Below are 21961 nucleotides of genomic sequence, written 5' to 3' on the forward strand. Positions count from 1 at the left end.
TTGCCACAGCATAGGCCTTTAGCCATTCCTCCAGTACTTACTGTTGTGGATGATGCATTTAATGATGCTTGTACTGCTCCTGATTCTCTTCCTCCGGCCCCTGCTAAGCCCGATAGGTACTACAGGGTTCGGACACACATTATCATTTGTATAAGGCTCCTTTTGCAGATCCCGAAACTATCTCCCAGGGACCTAAGGCTGTAGCAGCTACCTCTGCCAAAAACCCCCTCCCCTCTGAAAGGGAATCTAGGGCCTTAGAGAGATGGGGTAAAAAAGTTTACACTTCTGCTACTCTTTCAGCTAGGGCCTTGAACTGTCAACTCCACATGATTCAGTATCAAGAATTTATGTTAGACCAGTTAACTAAAAAACTGTCCTCGGATGAACCATTAGACAAAAAATCTGTTCAGGAAATGGTACATAACATTCAGCAGGTCAGTAATCATTCCTTAAAATGCGGCTATGATGCACTGGAGGCTTCCTTTAAATCAGCCATGACTGGTACAGTGATCAGAAGACATGCATGGTTAAAAGAGCAGTCCTTACCAGACCATGTTAAATCAAAGCTCCTAGATGCTCCCATGGATAAGCTCAATTTGTTTGGCTCCCCTGCACAGCAGGTGCTGAAGAAGGTGGAAGAGAAAGCAAAATCTGTCCAGACAGTCAAGGATTTCTTGCAGGTCCAACCGCCAAGGTGTAGCAGGAACTGGCCTTCCAAGAATTGGTCCTTTCCAGACACCTCAAGAGCTCAGAGAGGCAGGAATAGGCGCTCAAGAGGCAGGGGTCAATCCAGAGGTGCCTACAGGGGACGTCAGTGGCAGGCTAACAACCAGTGAGGTACAGCCACAGATCCAGCCACCACCACTTCCACAGGACAATCACAGTGACTTGGCTCTGGCACCGCCTACCAGGGAACAACTAGAAGCACCCTTAGGCGGGAAGCTAGCCTTATTTTCAGTAAACTGGCATTACATCACAGGAGACAAATGGATTTTACAGACAATAGACCAAGGTTACAGGTTTCACTTCCATACTCTACCAAGGAAGAGAGGAATGCCAAACCTACCTCCAAACCAGAAGACAGAAGCTCTAAAACAAATAACTCACTTACTAAGGATGAGAGCTGTACAAAAGGTACCATCTATGGAACAAGGGCAAGGATTTTACTCCAGACTCTTCCTGGTACCAAGAAAAGAAAACCAATGGAGACCTATTCTCGACCTGTCCGCTTTAAACACATACCTCATTGTTCCAAAATTCAAAATGCTGACCCTACAGCAACTTCTTCCCATGCTGGGCAAGGAGTCTTGGCTGGTAACTCTAGATCTCAAGGAGGCATACCTGCACGTCCCCATACGACCAAATTGCAGAAGATACCTCAGATTTCTTGCAGGATCAGAGCATTATCAATTCTCAGCATTGCCCTTTGGCTTATCTACTGCGCCCAGAGTATTCACAAAATGCCTGGCATCAGTAATTGCTCATTGCAGGCTTCAGGGAATTCAAATCTACCCTTACCTGGACGACTGCCTGTTACAAGCGGACAACAAAAACAAGTTAACAAAAGACTTGAAAAGGGTCATTCATCTACTGCAAGCCCTGGGATACACAGTCAATATAAAAAAGTCAAGGCTGATACCATCCCAAAGGATAACCTTCTTGGGTGCAGAGCTGGACACATCAAAACAAATGGCATTCCTAACAGTAGAAAAACAGGAACAACTCCCTCTCTACTTCATGGCATTAACAAAGCAGAACCAGCTAACAGCAAGAAAAGTCCTGCAAGCCCTGGGTTACATGGCATCCTGCATAATATTGATTCCACATGGCAGACTACATATGAGAAAGTTACAGTGGTACCTAAGGAATTTATGGTCTCAACACAAGCACAGCCTAGAAACCCAAATTCCAATAATTCCATGCCTGAAGCAAGAATTCCAATGGTGGGCTCAGGCCTGTCAATCAAACAAAGGACTGCCCTTCCACAGCACTCAACCAAGCCAGACCATCACAACGGACGCCTCAGACCTCGGTTGGGGGGCGCACATGCTGGACAAGTACATACAAGGCTTATGGACTCAAGACCAGCTGCACCTACACATAAATCAAAAGGAAATGCTGGCAGTGAAACTGGCAATTCAGACATTCAGACCATTTCTTCGACAGGGTCAACTGTTGATAAGGACGGACAACTCCACAGTTATGTGGTACATCAACAAACAGGGAGGCACACATTCATACCCTCTATGCCGGATGGCAATGGACCTCTGGAATGTGGCCCTGAGCTTCAACATTCAGTTACAAGCAATTTTTGTGCCAGGAAAAGAAAATATACTAGCAGACATCCTAAGCAGAACTACCATGGATGCCCACGAATGGATGCTGCATCCGGACATCTTCAAAACCATTACAGGGAAATGGGGACTACCAGAAATAGACTTATTTGCATCCCCACACAATCACCAACTGAAAAAATTCTGCACGAGGACGTACCACCCACTTGCTTGGAAAGTGGACTCCCTATCTTTCAGTTGGAAAAACCTGACAGCATATGCATTCCCACCTCTTCCTTTGATGCACAAGGTGCTATTGAAGATCAAAGAAGACCGTCCAAGGATCATCCTGATAGCTCCAGACTGGCCAAGGCAACATTACTGAGGAGTATGTCTCGGGAACAAATATGGCCTCTGCCCCTAGTTCCCCTACTGTTAACACAAAACAACTTCAAAACCCTGCATCCAAACCTGAAAACACTGCAGCTGACTGCCTGGAACATTGCATAAGACCAAATAACCCAGATTTATCTCAAAGGGTTAAAGACATTATCTTGGAGGCTCGCAGACCCTCAACAAGAAAAAATTATTCAGCAAAATGGAAAAGGTATCTCATTTGGAGTACTGCAAAAGGAGAAAATGTGTCACTGGTAAACATAGCTAACATCCTGGAATACTTGGCAGAGCTCTTCCACAATGGCCTGTCCTATTCTTCCATTAAGATTCATGCTTCAGCTATTTCAGCAGAATACAACTTGGATCTTCCACTCTTCTCACATCCTCTGCTCAGGCAGTTTCTGAGAGGAATTAAAAATGTAAAACCACCATTGCCAGCATGGGACTTGAACTTTGTGCTAGAAAAGTTGACACTCCCTCCTTTCGAGCCAGCAGCAACAGCAGAATTACAGTACTTATCATGGAAAACTGCTTTCCTGCTTGCAATCACTTCAGCAAGAAGGGTTTCTGAACTACAGGCATTAATGGCAGTACAGCCCTTCCTGATCTTCCATCAAGATAGAGTGTCCATGAGAACTAATCCTACTTTTATGTCAAAGGTGGTCTCCAGAGTATCTTTAAACCAGGCTATCCACCTGCCTACATTCTTCCCCAACCCACAGAACAGGGGAGAAAGACTGTTGCATACCTTGGATGTACATAGACAATTACGTTACTACCTGGACAGGACCAAGAGCAATAGAAAAACTGACCAGCTACTGGTAGCATATGCGACAGGAATGGAAGGAAAAGCAATTTCAAAGCAGACAATCTCTAAGTGGATAGGAAATTGCATTAGATTTTGTTACTCCTACCATGGGAAGAAAACTCCAGAAAACATCAGGCCTCCCTCTACAAGGGCTACAGCCACTACCACAGCTTTTTACGAGGAGTGGCTACCAAAGACATTTTAGAGGCTGCTACTTGGAGCTCCGTGCATACATTTGCCAAGCATTATAATTTACCCTTATACTCCAGATCCCGAGCAGGTTTTGCCACTGCTGTTTTGCAAGGGATCTTAACTACACCATAATCTTATTACTCCTCCTCCCCCAGTTTGGCTATGGTATTCTACCCATTTGTAAGGACTGCAGATGCATCCTTGAAGGACATAGTACAGTTTTGTACCTACCATAAATGTAGATGTCCGATAGGCATGCATCTGCAGTCAGGATTACCCTCCCTCCTTCCCCTCTGAGGTACTCCTAGGGTATTTACCCATCTTCTAGCTAGCTGGGGGAATCTATTGTGGTGTATTTGTTTGTATATATGTATATACATGTTTATTTTTATTTGCTCTCTCTTATTTGGAAACTTTTGCAATTATTCAAATTTAGCCTTCCTAGAGGGCACCTGGCATCTGGGGCAAGAAACACTGAGGAAGATGGCGTTGGCTGATACCTTTATACCCGAATAACTGCAGCTATGACGTCGGGTGAAGTGCGACATCAGCCGAGGCCAGACCCAGACTTTGGAATCCGGCCGACCGAAGGGCTGCCTGACGACAGGACAACCCATTTGTAAGGACTGCAGATGCATGCCTGTCGGACATCTACATTTATGGTAGGTACAAAACTGTACTTTCTCCCCCTCGGAGCTTCAGCCTTGGTGAGCTCGGCGCCGACATCTGCTTCGGAGCCTTCCTTTTCGGTGGGGCCGGGGATCCCTGTTTCTTCGGAGCAGGGGCTCTCGGTCCTCCCTGGGAGGGGAGCCTTCGAGGTGATGAGGAGTGTGCTAGCCCCCAAGCTTAGTCAGCAGTCGGTTCCTTTAGCTCCTCCCTCTACGGTGCCTGTAGATGTCTCTTCCCACTCTCTTGCTCCCGGACCCAGAGATCCATCGCCCCAGGTTTCCCCATTGGGAAGAAGTTCCTCTTCCGAGGTTTCTCCTGATCCTTCAGGAGAGCCCCCGCGTAAGAGGACCTGCAAGAGGAAGCAGACTCCCCTGAGTCTACGGCATCAGATACCGACTTAGATAATTCGGAGGGGTCCCCAAGATCCCCCTGTGAGGATGTCTCCTTTTCAGACATTGTTAGAAAAATATATATATTCACATATGTGCTGCCTAGAAAATATATATTTACATACATGCTGCCTAGAAAAATATATTTACATATATGCTGCTTAGGAAAATGTGTATTCAAACATTCAAACATATATAAGTTGTGTGGTCAGATATATAGAGAAATGTGTGCTTTAGACAGGAATAAATGTGCTCAAATCTATATAGGGAACAAAGGTTGAAAAATAGTATGATATGTAATGCATTTAATTCTGTTTTACTAGAATAATAGTAGAAATAAACTCGCATATTATTGCTTGAAGCATAAGCTGCAGTGTAATTAGAAATTTGGCCTTGGCAGCGTTCAGCGCGGCCTGGCTCATGTCTGTCAGTGAAGATTATTTTGCAAAGTTAGAAAATAATAAATCTGTCTGCATGTGTAATCTGTCTGCATGTGTATCTTTTCCTGCTTCCACCAGAAGAATAGCCTTGTGCGCACTATCAGAGATAGTGTCCAGCTGGTAAACAAGAGAGGAACAAAGAGAAGCATTAAAGAAGACATGCACCCATTGTATTCGAACTAATCTAAGAGCCTTGAATTGGCTACATCCTCGGAAGGACATTGTGACTGACCAGGTGCTTGCAAGGCTGTAATATTCTCATGGGAAAAAGATTTTTGAAAAACACCATCTCAGCACTTTTTCATAAGTTACTATGATGTAAAGACCCTGTCACTGACCACGTCAGTGAGGTGGGCAAAAGCTGATAGTAAAGTGTATAAAATACCATATGTCTCACCAATAAAATCAGACAAAATTCTGTACAAGTTTGTGTGTGGTTTTTTGCCTCCTAATGTACATTAGAGTATTAGTAAATAAGATACTTGAGTTCTCCTGCATTACTGTTTGTTATTGACTGACATTGTTTTTGAATGCCAGATGATTTTTACAGTCTGACTTTAACAAATTTATTTAACATTTTGGTCCTAATCGTGCCGGAATTCCCTTGGTAAGCTGCAGGTCAGAGTATATAGGTGGCACCAAAACCTGCGCAGGAGAAGGAAAGACCTCCGACTGAATTGTCGTATCTAAACAGGGTGTACACTTGGCTGAGCTGTGGCTAAAAGCGGAAAACTGGATCCTAAAAGAAGTTTCGAACAGTAAGCGGGAGGCTCGGGTAAGCAGAATTCCTCTCTTTGTTTTGTTTTAGATCAGGGACCAGGTTACACTGTGCTATTGCTAAGGTTTGTGATAGCAGGGAGAGAGGTAGTCAAGTATTGTATCTTGAGTCATAGATCAGGAAGTAAACAAAGCAAAGTAGAACAGTTATTCTAGACACTACTGTGGATACGGGGAATAAGATACCACGTGGTACAAGAGAAAGGGTTACGTAACAGTTCTTTTTTCTTTCAGAGACATGGGAAATGAATGCACTAAAGGGGCACGTGGCCCGCCCTAACAGAAGATGGAAAGTATATGCAATTGCAAAGAGCAGATAATGTGAGATATTTTTCAAAATGGGTTAATAAGTATGACTTTGATGGTAAATTAGATAAAATATCATTAGTAAAACTTTTGAAACAGTTAAAATCTGACGCAGAAGGTCAGGCAAAAAAAACAACAACAGTTGGGCGTTCCTCAAGCACATAGGTGGATTGAGGAAGTGAACCCGAAGGAACAGAAAAATAAAAATGCAAAAGCATTGTTTTTAGACAAAGAGGATAATAATACAATAGTAGCATCGGTCCCTCCCTACCACCTCCTCCCGAAAAAAAGGGGGGGGGCCCCCCCAAATTTAGAAAAATATTGCCCGGGAAAAGGGCTGGAAAACCCAAAAAAAGGGTTAAAAAAACCCCCCCCCCCCCCCCCGGAAAAAAAAAAAAAGGGAAAAAAAAAAAATTTTAAAAAAAGAAAAACCCAAAATTTGGGAGAGGAAACCTAAACCCGGGAAAATAGGATCCCCCCGAACCGGGGGCAAACCCCTTTTAAATAAAGGGTTTTTTTCCAAAAAGAAAATTCAAAAATTTGAAACCCAAAACTCAAGGGCCTAAAGGGGGCTTCTGTTTAAAAATCCTGTTCCCTCTGCTATACAGGCTAGGGCTTTGGTTAGGTCGGGAAAGAAAGTGTATACTTCTTCCACTCTAGCCATGAGAGCCTTGAATTGTCAGTTTCACATGCTAAAATATCAGAATTATCTCCTTTCACAATTAAAATCTAAGGTGGATGCTTTGGCGGAAGGTATTGAGTGTAAAGAGTTGCTGGATTTGGTTCATGTGTCTGAACAAGTGGGTAAGCATTCTTTGCAATGTGGTTTTGATGCTGTACAGGCCTCCTCGAGGGTGGCTGCTACCAGTTCTGTTCTTCAGGCATGCCTGGTTGAAGGATCAGAATTTAGCTGAGCATGTTAAGACAAGGATTTTGGATGCTCCTTTACAGTCTGATGTGTTGTTTGGATCGCCTGTGGAAGCAGTTTTAAAGAAAATGGAGGACAAAGCTAAGTCTATGCAAACTGTTAAAGATTTTTGCAGGTGCAGCCACCAAGTTTAGTAGAAATTGGCCTTCTAAGGTGTGGACATATCCTGCTTATGATTCCCAGTCTAGGTAGGTCTAGACGTGGTGGGGGCAGGCTCAAGGTTCTTTTAGGCCTAGAACAGGAGTTCACCTGCTCAGACTTCTGGTGAGGGCGGGGGTCAGTCCTTTCGTAAACAGACCCAATGACCTGTCTTTTCAGCTGCCAGCAGATTCCCCTGGCAGCTCCTTTGGGAGGAAGACTGTCTTTTTTCAAAGAAAATTGGGATTTAATTACTCAAGACAAATGGGTGTTGGATATCATTCACCACGGTTACAGATTTTATTTCCATACAATGCCCCTTTCAAAGGCATGCCAGGTTCCTCCTCCACAAAGAAAGAGGCTCACAAGCAAGTTTCTCAGTTACTTCAGATAGGGCCATTCAGCCAGTCCCTGTATCAGAAGGGGGCCTTGGATTTTTTTCCCCCCCGTTCCTTGTACCAAAAAAGGGGGACACGTGGAGGCCAAATTTGGGTTTATCTCTCCTCAACACTTTTGGACATTCCCAAGTTCAAGATGTTGGCGTTACAACAGCTTTTACCTCTGCTGGGCAAAGATCACTGGATGGTAACTTTAGATCTCAAGGAAGCTTACCTTCATGTGCCTATAAGGCTAAGTTGCTGGAAGTATCTCCGGTTTCGACCTGGATATTTTCATTATCAGTTCTCTGCATTGCCCTTTGGCTTATCTACTGCCAGAGTATTCACAAAGGTTCTGGCGGCAGTGGTAGCTTACTACAGGCTTCAAGGAATTCAAATCTATCCTTACTTGGACGACTGCCTGATTCTGGCTCAAGAAAAGGAAGACCTTCTACAGCATCTGGAATATGTTATAGCAGTGCTAAGATGCCTAGGGTATTCTGTGAACGAAATAAAGTCCAGTCTAGTACCCTCTCAAGACATGCTGTTTCTGGGTGTGAGACTGAATACAGCAGGCCAGATGGCCTTTTTAACCCCGGACAAACAAAAGAGTCTGTCACTTTACTTCCATCAACTATCTCATCAGTCCGTCCTGACTGCAAGGACAGTCCTTCAAGCATTAGGGTTCATGGCATCTTGTATTCTGGTGCTTCCCAATGCCAAACTGCATATGAGGAAGCTACAATGGTATCTCAAAAATGTATGGACACAGCACTGCCAGGATTTGGACACTGTCATTCAAATAATACCTTGCCTTCAAAAGGAATCCTTCTGGTGGGCTCAGGAATGTCACCTAAACAAGGGACTCTCTGTGACCCGCCAGGCAAGTCAGATCTTCGACAGATGCCTCGGATATTGCTTGGGAGCTCATCTAAATGGAAAGTGGATACAAGACAAGTGGCCTGCCAGACTACAGCATCTACATATCAACATGAAGGAGATGTTAGCAGTCCAGTTTGCATTAATGGCTTTCAAGGAGTTACTTCTTCCAGGGCAGGTGTTGATTCTAACAGACAACACAACTGTCATGTGGTACATCAACAAGCAAGGACACATTCTTATCCTCTATGCAGGCAAGCAATGATTTTATGGGAGACTGCGCTAAGCTTGCAACTAACTCTTCAGGCAAGGTTTCTGCCAGGAGCACAGAACTCCTTAGCAGATGTGTTAAGCAGACAAATCATGGATCCCCACAGTGGAAACTGGATCTTCATGTATTTCAGAAACTGACAGTGTCATGGGGAACTCCAGACATAGATCTGTTCGCTTCTCCACTAAACCACCAGCTGCCAAAGTATTGCACAAAGGGTTTCATCACACAGCTTGGAAAGTGGATGCTCTGTCTTTCAGTTGGAAAAACCTTCATGTGTATGCCTTTCCACCTCTGCCTCTTCTTCCAAAGGTACTATTAAAGGTCAGACAAGACAGGCCAAGGATGATTTTGATAGCTCCAGATTGGCCTCGCAACACTGGTACCCACTACTGGAGTCTGGTACAGAAGCCTCCATGGCCTTTACCTCTGATTCCTCATCTGTTATCTCAGAAGGACGGTCATCTGCTCAATGTCAAGCTTCATTCTCTTCATCTAACAGCCTGGCATATTCTGTGTTGAAACACAGCAGGTCTCAACTTCCTCAACAAGTTTTAAATGTGATTATGGAAGCTAGAAGACCTAGTACAAGGAGGTATGCAGAAAAATGGAAGAGATTTTTATTTTGGTGTACACCAAAGAATTTGATCATTTCTGAGCCTAATTTGAGTGTGGCTCTTCAATATCTTACTGAGTTATTGGACAAAGGTTTGTCCTTCTCTTCCATTAAGATTCATGCTGCAGCAATTTCAGCTCACTATGATTGTGACCCACCTTTGTTTGCGCATCCTTTGTTCAAGCAGTTTCTTAGAGGGGCAATGAATATAAGACCCCCGAGAGCCCTACTCCTGCTTGGGATCTCAATTTTGTGTTGGAAAAACTTACTCAACAACCTTATGAGCCTTCAGCTACTGTTGAATTGGAATACTTGTCGTGGCAGACTGCTTTTCTGTTGGCATTACTTCTGCAAGAAGGGTGTCTGAGTTGCAGGCCCTTATGGCAGTAGAGCCTTTTGATTTTCCATAAGGATAGGGTATCATTACATAATCCTTCCTTTATGCCTAAGGTGGTTTCTAGTGTGGCTTTAAACCAAACTATTCATTTGCCTACGTTTTATGCAGACCCTCAAAATAAAGGGGAAAAGATTTTGCACACTTTAGATGTACACAGGCAATTGCGTTATTTAAGCAGGACTAAGGATTTTAGGCAGTCCCAGCAGTTGTTTGTTTCTTTTGCTTTGAGTTCACAGGGCAAGCCTGTGTCGAAACAAACTATTTCTAGGTGGATTGGCTTTTGCATTGCATTTTGTTATTCCCATCATGGCAAGGAGATTCCAGCTGGGATTAGGCCTCATTCCACTAGGGCTACTGCCACTTCAACAGCTTTTCTAAGGGGGGTGGCAACTAAGGATATTTTGGAAGCAGCTACTTGGAGTTCAGTGCATACTTTCTCTAAGCATTATCACCTTCCTATCTACTCTAAGTCTAGGGCTGGTTTTGCCACAGCTGTTTTACAAGGCATGTTGTCAGCTCCTACTTCTTTATGATTTGCCAGCCTCCCTTACCTCTGCTTTGGGATTCTACCCAATAGTCAGGACTGCAGCAATGGAAAACGAAGAACATAGTACAGTTTTGTACCTACCATAAATGTAGATGTTCGAGGATTCCATTGCTGCAGTCAACCCTCCTTCCCTCTGTGTTTAGGGGTGGTTGTGTAGGTGAGTTTACATGTATATATTTTGTATATATTGTTGTATATATTGTACATGTTTTGGTGCAGGTATTTTGGGACTTGTCTTTTAGGGTCTTCTGACATCTGGGGCAAGAAAAGACTGAGGATATGCGGGTCATGATTAGTAATATATGGACTTGAGTGACAGTGTTATATCCTGGGCTGGGATATTCCCAGCCTACGGAGCAGTCAAATCGATTTGGGAACTGAGGAAATTGTCAAACTCCTCAAGTAATGAGCAATGCGACTTTTTCCGCCTCCTGAACTTGTGACTGATGAAATGAATGCAATGAGAACAGTCGTATTACAGAACCGAATGGCTCTCGACTTCACCCTAGCGGCGTAGAGGTGGTGCGCGCTTATCAAAGAAGAATGCTGTGACATTCCAGACAACCAACATGAAATCAATGATCACCTGGAGGTAATACAGCAGGTGTCAGCAATGGCAGAACCAGGCCCAAACCCACTGTGAACTTTTTCCAGAATCTATTTGGGGGTGGGGTCGGTCCTTATGAATATTCTGATAGCAATTTGTGTAGTACTGCTCATAATTGGAGCATGTGTCTGCTGCATACCCTGTGTGAAAAAATTAGTTAAAGACTTAGTTGACATATCAGTAACTGAAACTATGTACCAAGACATGGAATTGAATTTGTTGATACCAAGCGAAAGCCTATCTGAAATATAAAGCAAATGACTTACTTAGCTAAAAGTCCTTGAAAGGAAAAGGCTAAGAAATGAAATGATACTGTTTATGTTTCAAATAGAATGAAATGCATTAACAGGAGGGAGAATGTTAGAAAAATATATATATTCACATATGTGCTGCCTAGAAAATATATATTTACATACATGCTGCCTAGAAAAATATATTTACATATATGCTGCTTAGGAAAATGTGTATTCAAACATATATAAGTTGTGTGGTCAGATATATAGAGAAATGTGTGCTTTAGACAGGAATAAATGTGCTCAAATCTATATAGGGAACAAAGGTTGAAAAATAGTATGATATGTAATGCATTTAATTCTGTTTTACTAGAATAATAGTAGAAATAAACTCGCATATTATTGCTTGAAGCATAAGCTGCAGTGTAATTAGAAATTTGGCCTTGGCAGCGTTCAGCGCGGCCTGGCTCATGTCTGTCAGTGAAGATTATTTTGCAAAGTTAGAAAATAATAAATCTGTCTGCATGTGTATCTTTTCCTGCTTCCACCAGAAGAATAGTTTTGTGCGCACTATCAGAGATAGTGTCCAGCTGGTAAACAGGAGAGGAACAAAGAGAAGCATTAAAGAAGACATGCACCCATTGTATTCGAACTAATCTAAGAGCCTTGAATTGGCTACATCCTCGGAAGGACATTGTGACTGACCAGGTGCTTGCAAGGCTGTAATATTCTCATGGGAAAAAGATTTTTGAAAAACACCATCTCAGCACTTTTCATAAGTTACTATGATGTAAAGACCCTGTCACTGACCACGTCAGTGAGGTGGGCAAAAGCTGATAGTAAAGTGTATAAAATACCATATGTCTCACCAATAAAATCAGACAAAATTCTGTACAAGTTTGTGTATGGTTTTTTGCCTCCTAATGTACATTAGAGTATTAGTAAATAAGATACTTGAGTTCTCCTGCATTACTGTTTGTTATTGACTGACATTGTTTTTGAATGCCAGATGATTTTTACAGTCTGACTTTAACAAATTTATTTAACAGACATCCTTGAACTCCTGAAACAGAGGGGAAACTGGCCCTCCATTAATCCCTCCGAGGATGAGTCGGTATACCTGGAGGCTTTTGGATCTCGACCCTCCACCTCCTGGGTGTCTCCGCCTTTCGACCCCCTCATGGACGTGATAGCTCGAAAGGCGTGGGCATCTCCTGATTCTGTGGAACCAGTCCCCAGGAGGCTTTCTAAATTTATCACGGCCCCCACTGAGAAACAGTTTCTCACAAAAGGTGTTCCGGTTGATGCCATGGTGGTGGCAGCCGCCACCAAAAAGGAACTTGCAGATCCTTCCGTACCAGTCCATCCTCCTAACAAGGAGTCTAGGACTATGGACAGGTATGGTAAGTGGATGTTTTCCTCAGCGACCTTTGCTATGCGGTCGCTGAATTATTTATGTCACTTCACCCGACTTCAAAGAGATATCCTCAAAGAATTGGGTGAGGTAGTACAGGATCCGTCAGCTGCTGGGGCTCAAGAGAAGATTGCCTCTCAGCTGGGAATCCTAAATTCCATAACTAACTCCTCCATGCAGCTCATTTCTTACGCAGCCGATGGGGCGAGTAGAGCCGCAGGCACAGGAGTGGCTCTCCGTCAGTCCTGGATGCGGCTTTGCAATTTTACAGACCCCTTTAAGGCGTCCTTCACAAATTCTCCCTTTGATGGCACAACTTTGTTTGGACCTCAGGTGAAGGACACGTTGACCAGGTGCGAGCAAGACGGCAAGACTCTTTCTGCCGTGGGAGTCCGTTTCTCCACCCCTTCTAGGCCTTACCCCAAAGGTCAGAAGGGAGGGAAAATGTGGTTCCGAAAATCTCAGGGAGTCACGCCTGATGCACGTGGTCAGTTTACCCCCAGAGACAGAGGGGGTAATAACAATAGACACCGCCCTAGGGGCAGAGGAGGTCCGCAGAACCAGGGCAGCAGAGAGCCTCTCTCTGACAAGCCCTTCCAGCATCCCTGAGGTGTTGCCCGACTGCCCACCCTTGGAGGCAGTCGGGGGCAGATTGTCACTGTACCCAGAAGCCTGGCTTTCCCTCTTTCAAGACAAATGGGTACAGTCGATCAGTTCCGAGGGTTACAAGATTCCTTTCGAGGAAAGCCCCTTCCCTCAAAAAGGTTCCCTTCCAGACGTTCCACCCGGTCTAAGGGAAATTGCAAAGCTAGAGGTTTCAAAGCTTCTAGAAAAAAGGGCCATCCAGCCAGTTCCAACAGATCATTTAGAGTCCGGAATCTACTCAAGGTTCTTTTTGGTTCCCAAAAAGACGGGAGACTGGAGACCAATATTAGACCTCAGCAGGCTGAACAAGTCTGTCAAAAAGACAAGATTTTGGATGGTCACACTTCAATTGATTTTGCCCTTTTTGGGCAAAAACAACTGGATGTGCTCCATAGGCCTTCAAGATGCATACTATCACATAAAAATCCACAGACGCTCCAGAAGGTTTCTCCGCTTTCGGCTGGGGGCCAGTCATTTTCAATTCAGAGCCCTGCCCTTTGGTCTCACTACAGCCCCCAGAGTGTTCACCACATGCATGGCAGCGGTCACAACTCACCTGAGACGTCAAGGATTCCAGTTGTTTCCGTATCTAGACGACTGGCTCCTCTCAGCCACCACCAGGCATCAACTTCTCCAAGCCAGAGATTATACTCTACGTCTCTGCAGTCAGTTAGGAATTTCAGTCAACTTCGAAAAGTCTTCCTTATCGCCTTGCCAATCTATTACCTTTATAGGCGCAGATCTAGACACTACTCAGATATCAGCAAACCTAACAAGTCAAAGAATCCTAGGTATCCAAAACCATGTTCGGATCATCCTATCCAGCAAAAAGGTACAAGCCAGGTTGGTCCTGAAAGTGTTGGGCCTCATGGCAGCCGCCATCACACTTCTTCCTCTCGCCCGTTTTTACATGCGTCTCCTACAATGGATGTTGTTTACCCAATGGTCCTTCCAGCTGCTTCCCATGCGTCACAAGATCCTGGTGACACAGACCTGCAAGAGCCATCTATCCTTGTGGACTTCTTCTCCCCTAGTCCATCAGGGCAGACCATTTGTCCCCTCCGCCCCGGTAGCCACGGTCACTTCGGATGCCTCCCTGATCGGGTGGGGGGGGGCATTATCAGGGCAGGATGGTTCATGGCACGTGGCAACCATTCGAATACCACCTGCACATAAATGTCCTAGAGATGAGAGCAGTGCTTTTAACGTTGCAAGCCCTCAACGACTTTCTTCCCTTAGGAACTATTGCAGTTCACACGGACAACATGTCCGTGGTGTGGTACATCAACAAGCAGGGCGGGACCAAGTCCTATCCCTTGTGTCGAGAAGCTCTCAGACTTTGGCAATGGGCGATCTCCTCTCATCGGTTTCTGGTAGCAATGCATATCCCCGGGAAAACCAACATAATAGTGGACAGATTGAGCAGAGCTATACTAGTGCCTCACGAGTGGTCTCTCAAACAATCCATAGTGGAGGAGATTTTTCAGAAGTGGGGCCGCCCATGCTGCGACCTTTTTGCTACACCCCAAAACAGCAAATGCCCAGACTTCTTTTCTCTCTTTCCACTTCCGGGCCATCCCCCCAGAGACGCTCTTACCCAGGATTGGCCCCGGGGACTTCTTTATGCCTCCCCCCCCCTTCCGTTAATACCGCAAGTACTCCAGAAAGCTACCGTCTTGAGAACCAAAATGATTCTCATTGCCCCTTACTGGCCTTGACAAATGTGGTTCCCGTTCCTTCATCGCCATCTCGTGGTGCAGCCTTGGCATCTGGACCCAGTTCCAGATCTTCTGACCCACCAGTCGGGTCAACTGCACCGATCCATTCGTTCCCTCAACCTCACCCGCTTGGTTGCTCCACTTCCTTCCTTAGCCAGGCTTCCTATGATCTCTAACCCCGTTAGAGATGATATAGTAGCTTCTCTAAAGTCCTCTACCAGGAGGATTTACTCTAGCAAATGGAAACGTTTCTCCTTTTGGGCAAAGTCTAAGAACATAGACCCTTTTACTGCCCCTATTCAGTCAGTCTTGGACTTTCTAGCTGAAAATTTTCACTCCGGTTCTTCTTCTTCCACAGTTAAAGTTCAGTTGGCAGCAGTCTCTAATTTCCATGTCGGATTATCAGACCAGAATATTATGTCTCTCAAACTTTGTAAAGCCTTTCTCAGAGGGGTGTTCCTACTTAAACCCCCTGTTAGAGATCCTCCACCACAGTGGGACCTAAATTTAGTGCTGGTATCCTTGATATTTCCCCCTTTCGAACCTGCTGCTACATGCTCATTAAAATTTCTTTCTTGGAAGATGCTCTTTCTAGTTGCTATTACTTCGGCTAGGAGAGTGTCGGAACTACATGCTCTCTGTGTTCGTCCCCCTTACTTGGTCTTCCACAAGGATAGAGTATCCTTAAGAACCAATCCTTCCTTTTTGCCCAAGGTTGCTTCAAAAACAAATTTAAATCAATCCATTGACCTTCCTGTATTTTTTCAAAATCATTCTAACAGGGCAGAACAAAGATTGCATTGCCTAGATGTTCATCGCCAACTCAGATATTACTTGGACAGAACAAAGCAATTTAGGAAATCTGATCAGCTTTTTCTTTCTTATGCTGAAAATAGGAAAGGTCTTCCTGTTTCTAAAGTAACCTTATCCAGATGGCTATCTTCCACCATTTCTGACATTTATCAGCTTAGGGACAAACAACTGATCTCAAAACCTAAAGCACATTCTACTAGAGGTCTAGCCACATATACAGCTTTTCAGGCTAGACTACCCTTGGACACTATTTGTGCAGCAGCCACTTGGGCCACTCCTCATACCTTTGTTTCTCATTACAAATTGGATTTGGCCTCCAGGAACAGAGCAAGTTTTGGTTCCACAGTTCTCAAGAGTCTGTTCCATTGAGCCACCCAGGATAGAGGTGCTAGGGACGCGGTCCCATCCAGCAAGAATGAAGGCGAGATTGACAACTTAACATTTAGAAGTTATGTACCTACCATAACGTTCCATGTTAGTTGTCTTCTCTCGCCTTCTTTCTTGCATCCCTCCCTCCTGTCCCCCTAGCCTGGACAGACCTTGATTTTCCTTTTTCTCTGGGAGACTGTTCTCCCTTGGACACCAATTAGATCTGGATCTTTGTTACCTGGGTTCCCCTTTCACTCTCCTCAGGTTAGTTGTTCTTCTTTCCTTGTGGAAAGATTGCGGGCAGTTTCTCCTCTAGATACCAAACGAGATCTGGGTAATCACCGCCTTGCATCATGGGATATAGGGCTGCCTCGAGCTGGTAAAAGTGATTCTCGAGCTTAGCAAGTGCCGAGTCGGAGCCGAGTATCGGCTCCGAACCCATCCAGCAAGAAAGAAGGCGAGAGAAGACAACTAACATGGAACGTTATGGTAGGTACATAACTTCTAATTTTCTTTCAGGAGCCATGCTTGGGTTCATAGATTAGTACTAGGCTAACTGCCCTTGTGAGCCATTTTAAGCCTAGCCAGTTACCCTTGTGAGACTCAAACCTTGCACCTTGTGTTTGCAAGGCAAGCACCTTAACCATTAGGCCACCTTCCCATTGTTTTCAGGATATAACAAGAGCTCTTAGATCCATCCTTTCTGACGAGTATGATTAAGACCAAATAGTGCCTCATGTGGAGTGAATGACCTTAGGAGTTATACCCATAAGGATATGCAAAATGATGTGATTAAGCTTGCTGTGGATATATAAAAGGCAGGAAAGATCATGGTTTTGATTTTGCCATCACCCAGAATCAATTCACTACCACTCTCTTACCTTCTTTGACAGTCATGCCTGACTGTCTCGGGTCTTTTCTCATGTAATCCATTTATCTGTTGGCTGGATGTCCTCACTTCCTCTTGCCCACTTCCAGTCTCTGTCAAATTTTCTTTACCAAATCATCTTCTGATTTTCTGCATTTGTTACTGAACCATCATAGTCTGTTCATATCGACCTTCTCTGCATTTGGGGCTACATTGGCTTCTGCTCTGTACTTATTTCCTCATTTGTCCCACAGTGTGCTTCCCAGTTGTATGTCTCAGGCACTTAATTTCCATCACCTCCAGCTTCCTCAGCTGCTCTCCCCTTGTTCCCCAGGTTTCTGTACTGTTCATACCACTGACAGTATTTTAATAAGCCTTACTTTTCAGCTGCTTTATCACTGTTCTGTCACATAGTACCCCATATACTTCCAAGTTGTTCGCAGCACCTCTTATTCTATATTTGATCTTCTCATCCAGCCTACCCTTCTCCTCGACCACCCCTCCCAGATTCTTGAAGATGTTAATGTGTTCCTCTGTTTTTCTTTTGTTTCTTCTGATTTCTGTCATTTTCTGCCATGACAACTGGCTTACCTTGTATTCAGTTTCATCCAGTGTATCTTCAGTTTTGCATTCCAGTCCTGCATCATTTGCTGATGTGCCTGTTCAGTCTGCTTTTGAAGGTTGACTGTAGTCCTTGTGTCTTGAAGATCTGTTATTCCTATCTTATGTTTCCAGTGTGCAAGTTCATATTAATTGTTTTCTTATTAGTAGCACTAGTAGTATTGCTTGTCACTTTGTTCAAGAACATGTGATGCCCAAAATGGTCACTGAACCTTGCCTGTTGGTGGTGTTCTGTACTTATTCATATGGTGCCTTTTAAGCAAGCACTGGTAAGATGTCCAAAATTACAGCCTAGACTGCTCAACCTAGGGACTTTCAAGCATCACTTCTGTCCATCTTTTGGTCAGCTTCAACTTTGTAGTATATGATGCCAGTTTACAAGGGGTGAGTCTTGTCTATAAAAGGGCTGCTTAATGAATTTTCAAGCGTGGACTCCTCACAGCCAACAACCATCCTAGGTGTAATGCGAGGCTATGCCCATTATACACGTGAATAACCATACTGCAGGTTATGCTGTCTAGGGAAGGGAGAGAAACAATACTGACTGGAAGTGGTCGTTTCATTGTTTTGACGAGTTTTTACTCGGTGATTCATTATGTTTCCCCATTCAGATTATCTTTCAGTAACCTTTACATAACTTAAATGCTTCTAGTACCTCCTGTCCTGTATGACATTTCTTCCACACTTAGGATTGATGATCAGTTATCTGATTTTTGGCATTTTAGTTATGTACATGACAAGCCTATAGTTACCATTACATTTGCATTAGAAACTGTTTTATTGACAATCTTTATACTTTCTCTTTTATGAATTTGCGACCAAGTAATGTTTTTTTCTTTGCTTCACATTTTTCACAAAAACCTTGACCTGATGGCTTGCAAGGTCACCTTGTTTAACCCTTTTTACCACCTCTTTTTTAGAGTTGCTTTTTCCATTGAAAAATTACCATTTGTGTTTTGGTTTGACGTGAACTTAATAGTTTTAAACTTTTTGACCTCTTTGTACCGCTGTGGTTCTGCAGCTTAGCTCATTATTTCAAGTAGTTGTAGCAGACCTGACCAAGTTTTTATTAACATCTATATCAACAAATATTAACAGGTCAGTCTTCTGAGTCAACCAGGATCTCAAGGAAGTTAAATGAATAACTCGCTCACCGTGCTTGTAAGGGATGATGCAGTTTAAACTCAACTCTCTCTTTGTAGCTAATCATGCCATTTTTTTATCCTTGGGTTTTCTAGTTTTGCATCCATCCCAGTTTTATTCATAATGAGCCTTTGAAAGAGCTGTAGACTCCATTTATATTGTAAGTGAAATACTAGTCTCTACTACTTATGGCAGGCTAAATGAAAAGTGAATTGTAATTGTAAGTTATAAATTGTTGCTTGACAAAATACTGAGTGCGACAGTGAATGCTTATTCTAAGTTTAGAATTGATACTTTTCCTTTAGATTAAAGTGAAACTGGTTCAAGATTCTGAGTATCCATTCAAGGCAGAAACAGGAACATGTCACCATTTTCCTAACTCTTCTTTTGGAGTTTCTATCAAAGGGTATGAAGCACACGATTTCAGGTAAACATATTCTCTCTTCTTTTGTACTTTGTCCCATACGATTTCAGGTAAATATTCTCTCTTCTTTTGGAGTTTCCATCAAAGGGTATGAAGCATACGATTTCAGATAAACATATTCTCTTCTTGGGCAGCAGTGCAGTCTGGATGCCGAATGTAATGCCTTGTGGTTTTCAGGTGTGAAAAAATGTTTCCTCAGTCTTTTTTGAAGGTTGTAGAATATAATTTTAAATTGTGACTGTCTTTTGTGATGCTAGGCAGCACAGTGTCGTCTACACCTGAGTGGAAAAGATGTCAACAAAAAGTAATCTGTTACTGAAGGCCACATGGCAGATATGCCCAGCACCTTTTATTAAACATGCCTATTGTTATGTTTCTGAACTTGTTCTCCATTAGTGTACCAGTTAAGAATGGAGTGAGACATTAGCTTTTCTTCACAGGCAGTAGGGTATGAAGAAATGCAAACAATGTAATCTTGTATGCTAACTCAGGTCACTCTAGCTTTTTCAATTTTGGCTCTTGACCACCATTACTAACTTATTAACATGGTATTCTGTCCATACAACCAAAGCTATTGCCCTCCTGATGATGCAGTGTTTAAATATAAATACATTTGTGTTTGGTTTGTTAGCTTTCCTGTAATTTTGTTGATAAAATCTCTGTCAATCCTACTTGACAAAGGCAGATCATAATGGATGTTGCAGAAAGGTTGTTTGCCCGGGGTGAGAGGTTCGCGTAATGGTTAAGATGTTTTCCTTACAAACACAAGGTGCAGGGTTTGATTTTCACATGGAGTAATTGACTAGGCTTAAAATAACCCACAAGTGCACTTAGCCTAGTACTAATCCATCCATCCTGTCCTGGCAGTGTCAGACAAACTATGATCATTGATTTATCAGGATATGGGAAACTGCTTGTACATATATTTTTAATTATTTGATTTAGTTGTTTTATTTTTTCATGCTCTGTAGATGGAAGGGAATATTTTTGTTAGCATACCTTACTGCCAAAATTTCTAACTTTGTAATTGGCTGGGACCTATTGGACACTTATCTCTTTAATGAGTGACCTAGACACACTGCTTTTTTTAAAGGATTTGCAAGTTGCATTGCATATCGTATTTTTGATATCAGTATTTTGGTCCTCATAACACATTTATATAGAGTACCTTTTATTTAATTTATCTTGTGGTTGGAGGGTTCAGACTCTGGTTAACAGGGCATACTTTGCACACAGCTCACTTTGTTACCCCAACTAAGTCACAGTATAACACTAACTTGTTGCGCTAATATTGGCATAGTATAGCAACATTTTTCTTATTTTTATTTTATTGAGACAGTTTTCACCTGGAAATGGGGAGAATGTTCTGCTTTTAGATATGAGAGCTTCTCAGTGCCCTACTGATGTTGTCTAGGGTCCAGAGATTAGTTTGGGAGTACTTCTAATTATTATGTTTCTGTGTTGGTGAGCAGATCTTGAGGACCTTCAACATTCCTGTTTTGTTTGTCTTCCCATTCTATTCCTAGGAAGATGCCTGACTGCTGGACAGAGCCAGTGGGTGGTTCCCCGTATAGAACTGATTGGATTGCTCTCTCTCTCTCTCTAACCTACATTTAACTGAAATCAACTGATTATTAAAAACTTGTGTCAACCTTTGGGGACTGCCTGCTCTCAGCTAAGTGGATGTCTGGCAGTTTTTGTTACGAGTTGCACAGCAGATTTGTTGTATTCTTCTGTCCACCTTTTCAGGCATTTTATTGCTTCAAATCCATATAGCCCATTTTAATTGTCTGGGGTAATTTCAAACTTGTTTTTACGCTTGGCACATTGATTGTGTTTGCAAGGAATGTTCAGAGATATTTCTCTTGCATTATACCTAGAAATTTGCATAGTATTTTTTTGCTGTTATTGTGTTATTATTCAATATATTTGGGGTACATCATCCATGTCCCTTTTAGTATATTTAGTATATTTACCTTGCGTAGATGCTGTTCATTTTATTGCTTACATTTTTATTGTATTTTTGTCAACAGCTAACATTTGTTCTTGCTGCTTATTACATTGGACTTTTCTTGTGGTTTTCTTGGTGTTCATTACAGAGACTTTGTTGGATGACTGCTCAGTTCCATGCCTTGCATCTTACTTCACAAAAGAGTGCTGTGTGATGCATAGCTTGTTAGGGGAATGCTAGTGAGTGGTAGCAGTCGGTTATTCACTGGATCTGGAACAGAAGTGAGTAGAACACCTTAGTGCCAAAGTGAATTGCAGATTCCTCTTTTGTGCAGCACCCATCAGGTTACCTTGGTGCATTTTTGTGGGGTTCTTAGATGTCCTTTTTAGTCTGGTTCATAAGTCCCCCAGGTGGTGGATCATAGGGGATTTATTGTGTGGATCAGTGATGAGACATGCAAGCTCATTGCAGATATAAGTTTTACAGCTGATTGAAAGTTTTGGTTTAATTCGGATACTGCTATGTCAGTTCAACAAATGTCATAACTTGGAATCATTCAGCTTGGCCTGCAGACGTCCTTGTGCAGCCTGACTCTGGATTGTACTGTTTCTTGATTCTCTTTGGACTTGACCTCTTGTGGATCTGGTGAAATGCAGGGATGTTAAGTTGTCAGTCTCGCCTTCATTCTTGCTGGATGGGTTCGGCTCCGACTCGGCACTTGCTAAGCTCGAGAATCACTTTTACCAGCTCGA

At 43.1% G+C, this 21961-nt stretch overlaps 1 protein-coding gene across 3 annotated transcripts in view; it reads left to right on the plus strand.

The window, feature by feature from the left end:
- CTSO (cathepsin O) overlaps positions 1–21961 on the plus strand; it is a 466290-nt gene that overhangs the window by 213800 nt on the left and 230529 nt on the right. For all 3 annotated transcript variants that reach the window (XM_044062445.1, XM_044062444.1, XM_044062446.1), the window contains one exon: positions 19140–19261. In XM_044062445.1, the coding sequence (XP_043918380.1) occupies positions 19140–19261 (122 nt within the window). The remainder of the gene's footprint in view (positions 1–19139; positions 19262–21961) is intronic.

The sequence above is a fragment of the Protopterus annectens genome, chromosome 2.part1 (genome assembly GCF_019279795.1).
Source record: "Protopterus annectens isolate FY-2018-M chromosome 2.part1, PAN1.0, whole genome shotgun sequence".
NCBI lineage: Eukaryota > Metazoa > Chordata > Ceratodontiformes > Protopteridae > Protopterus > Protopterus annectens.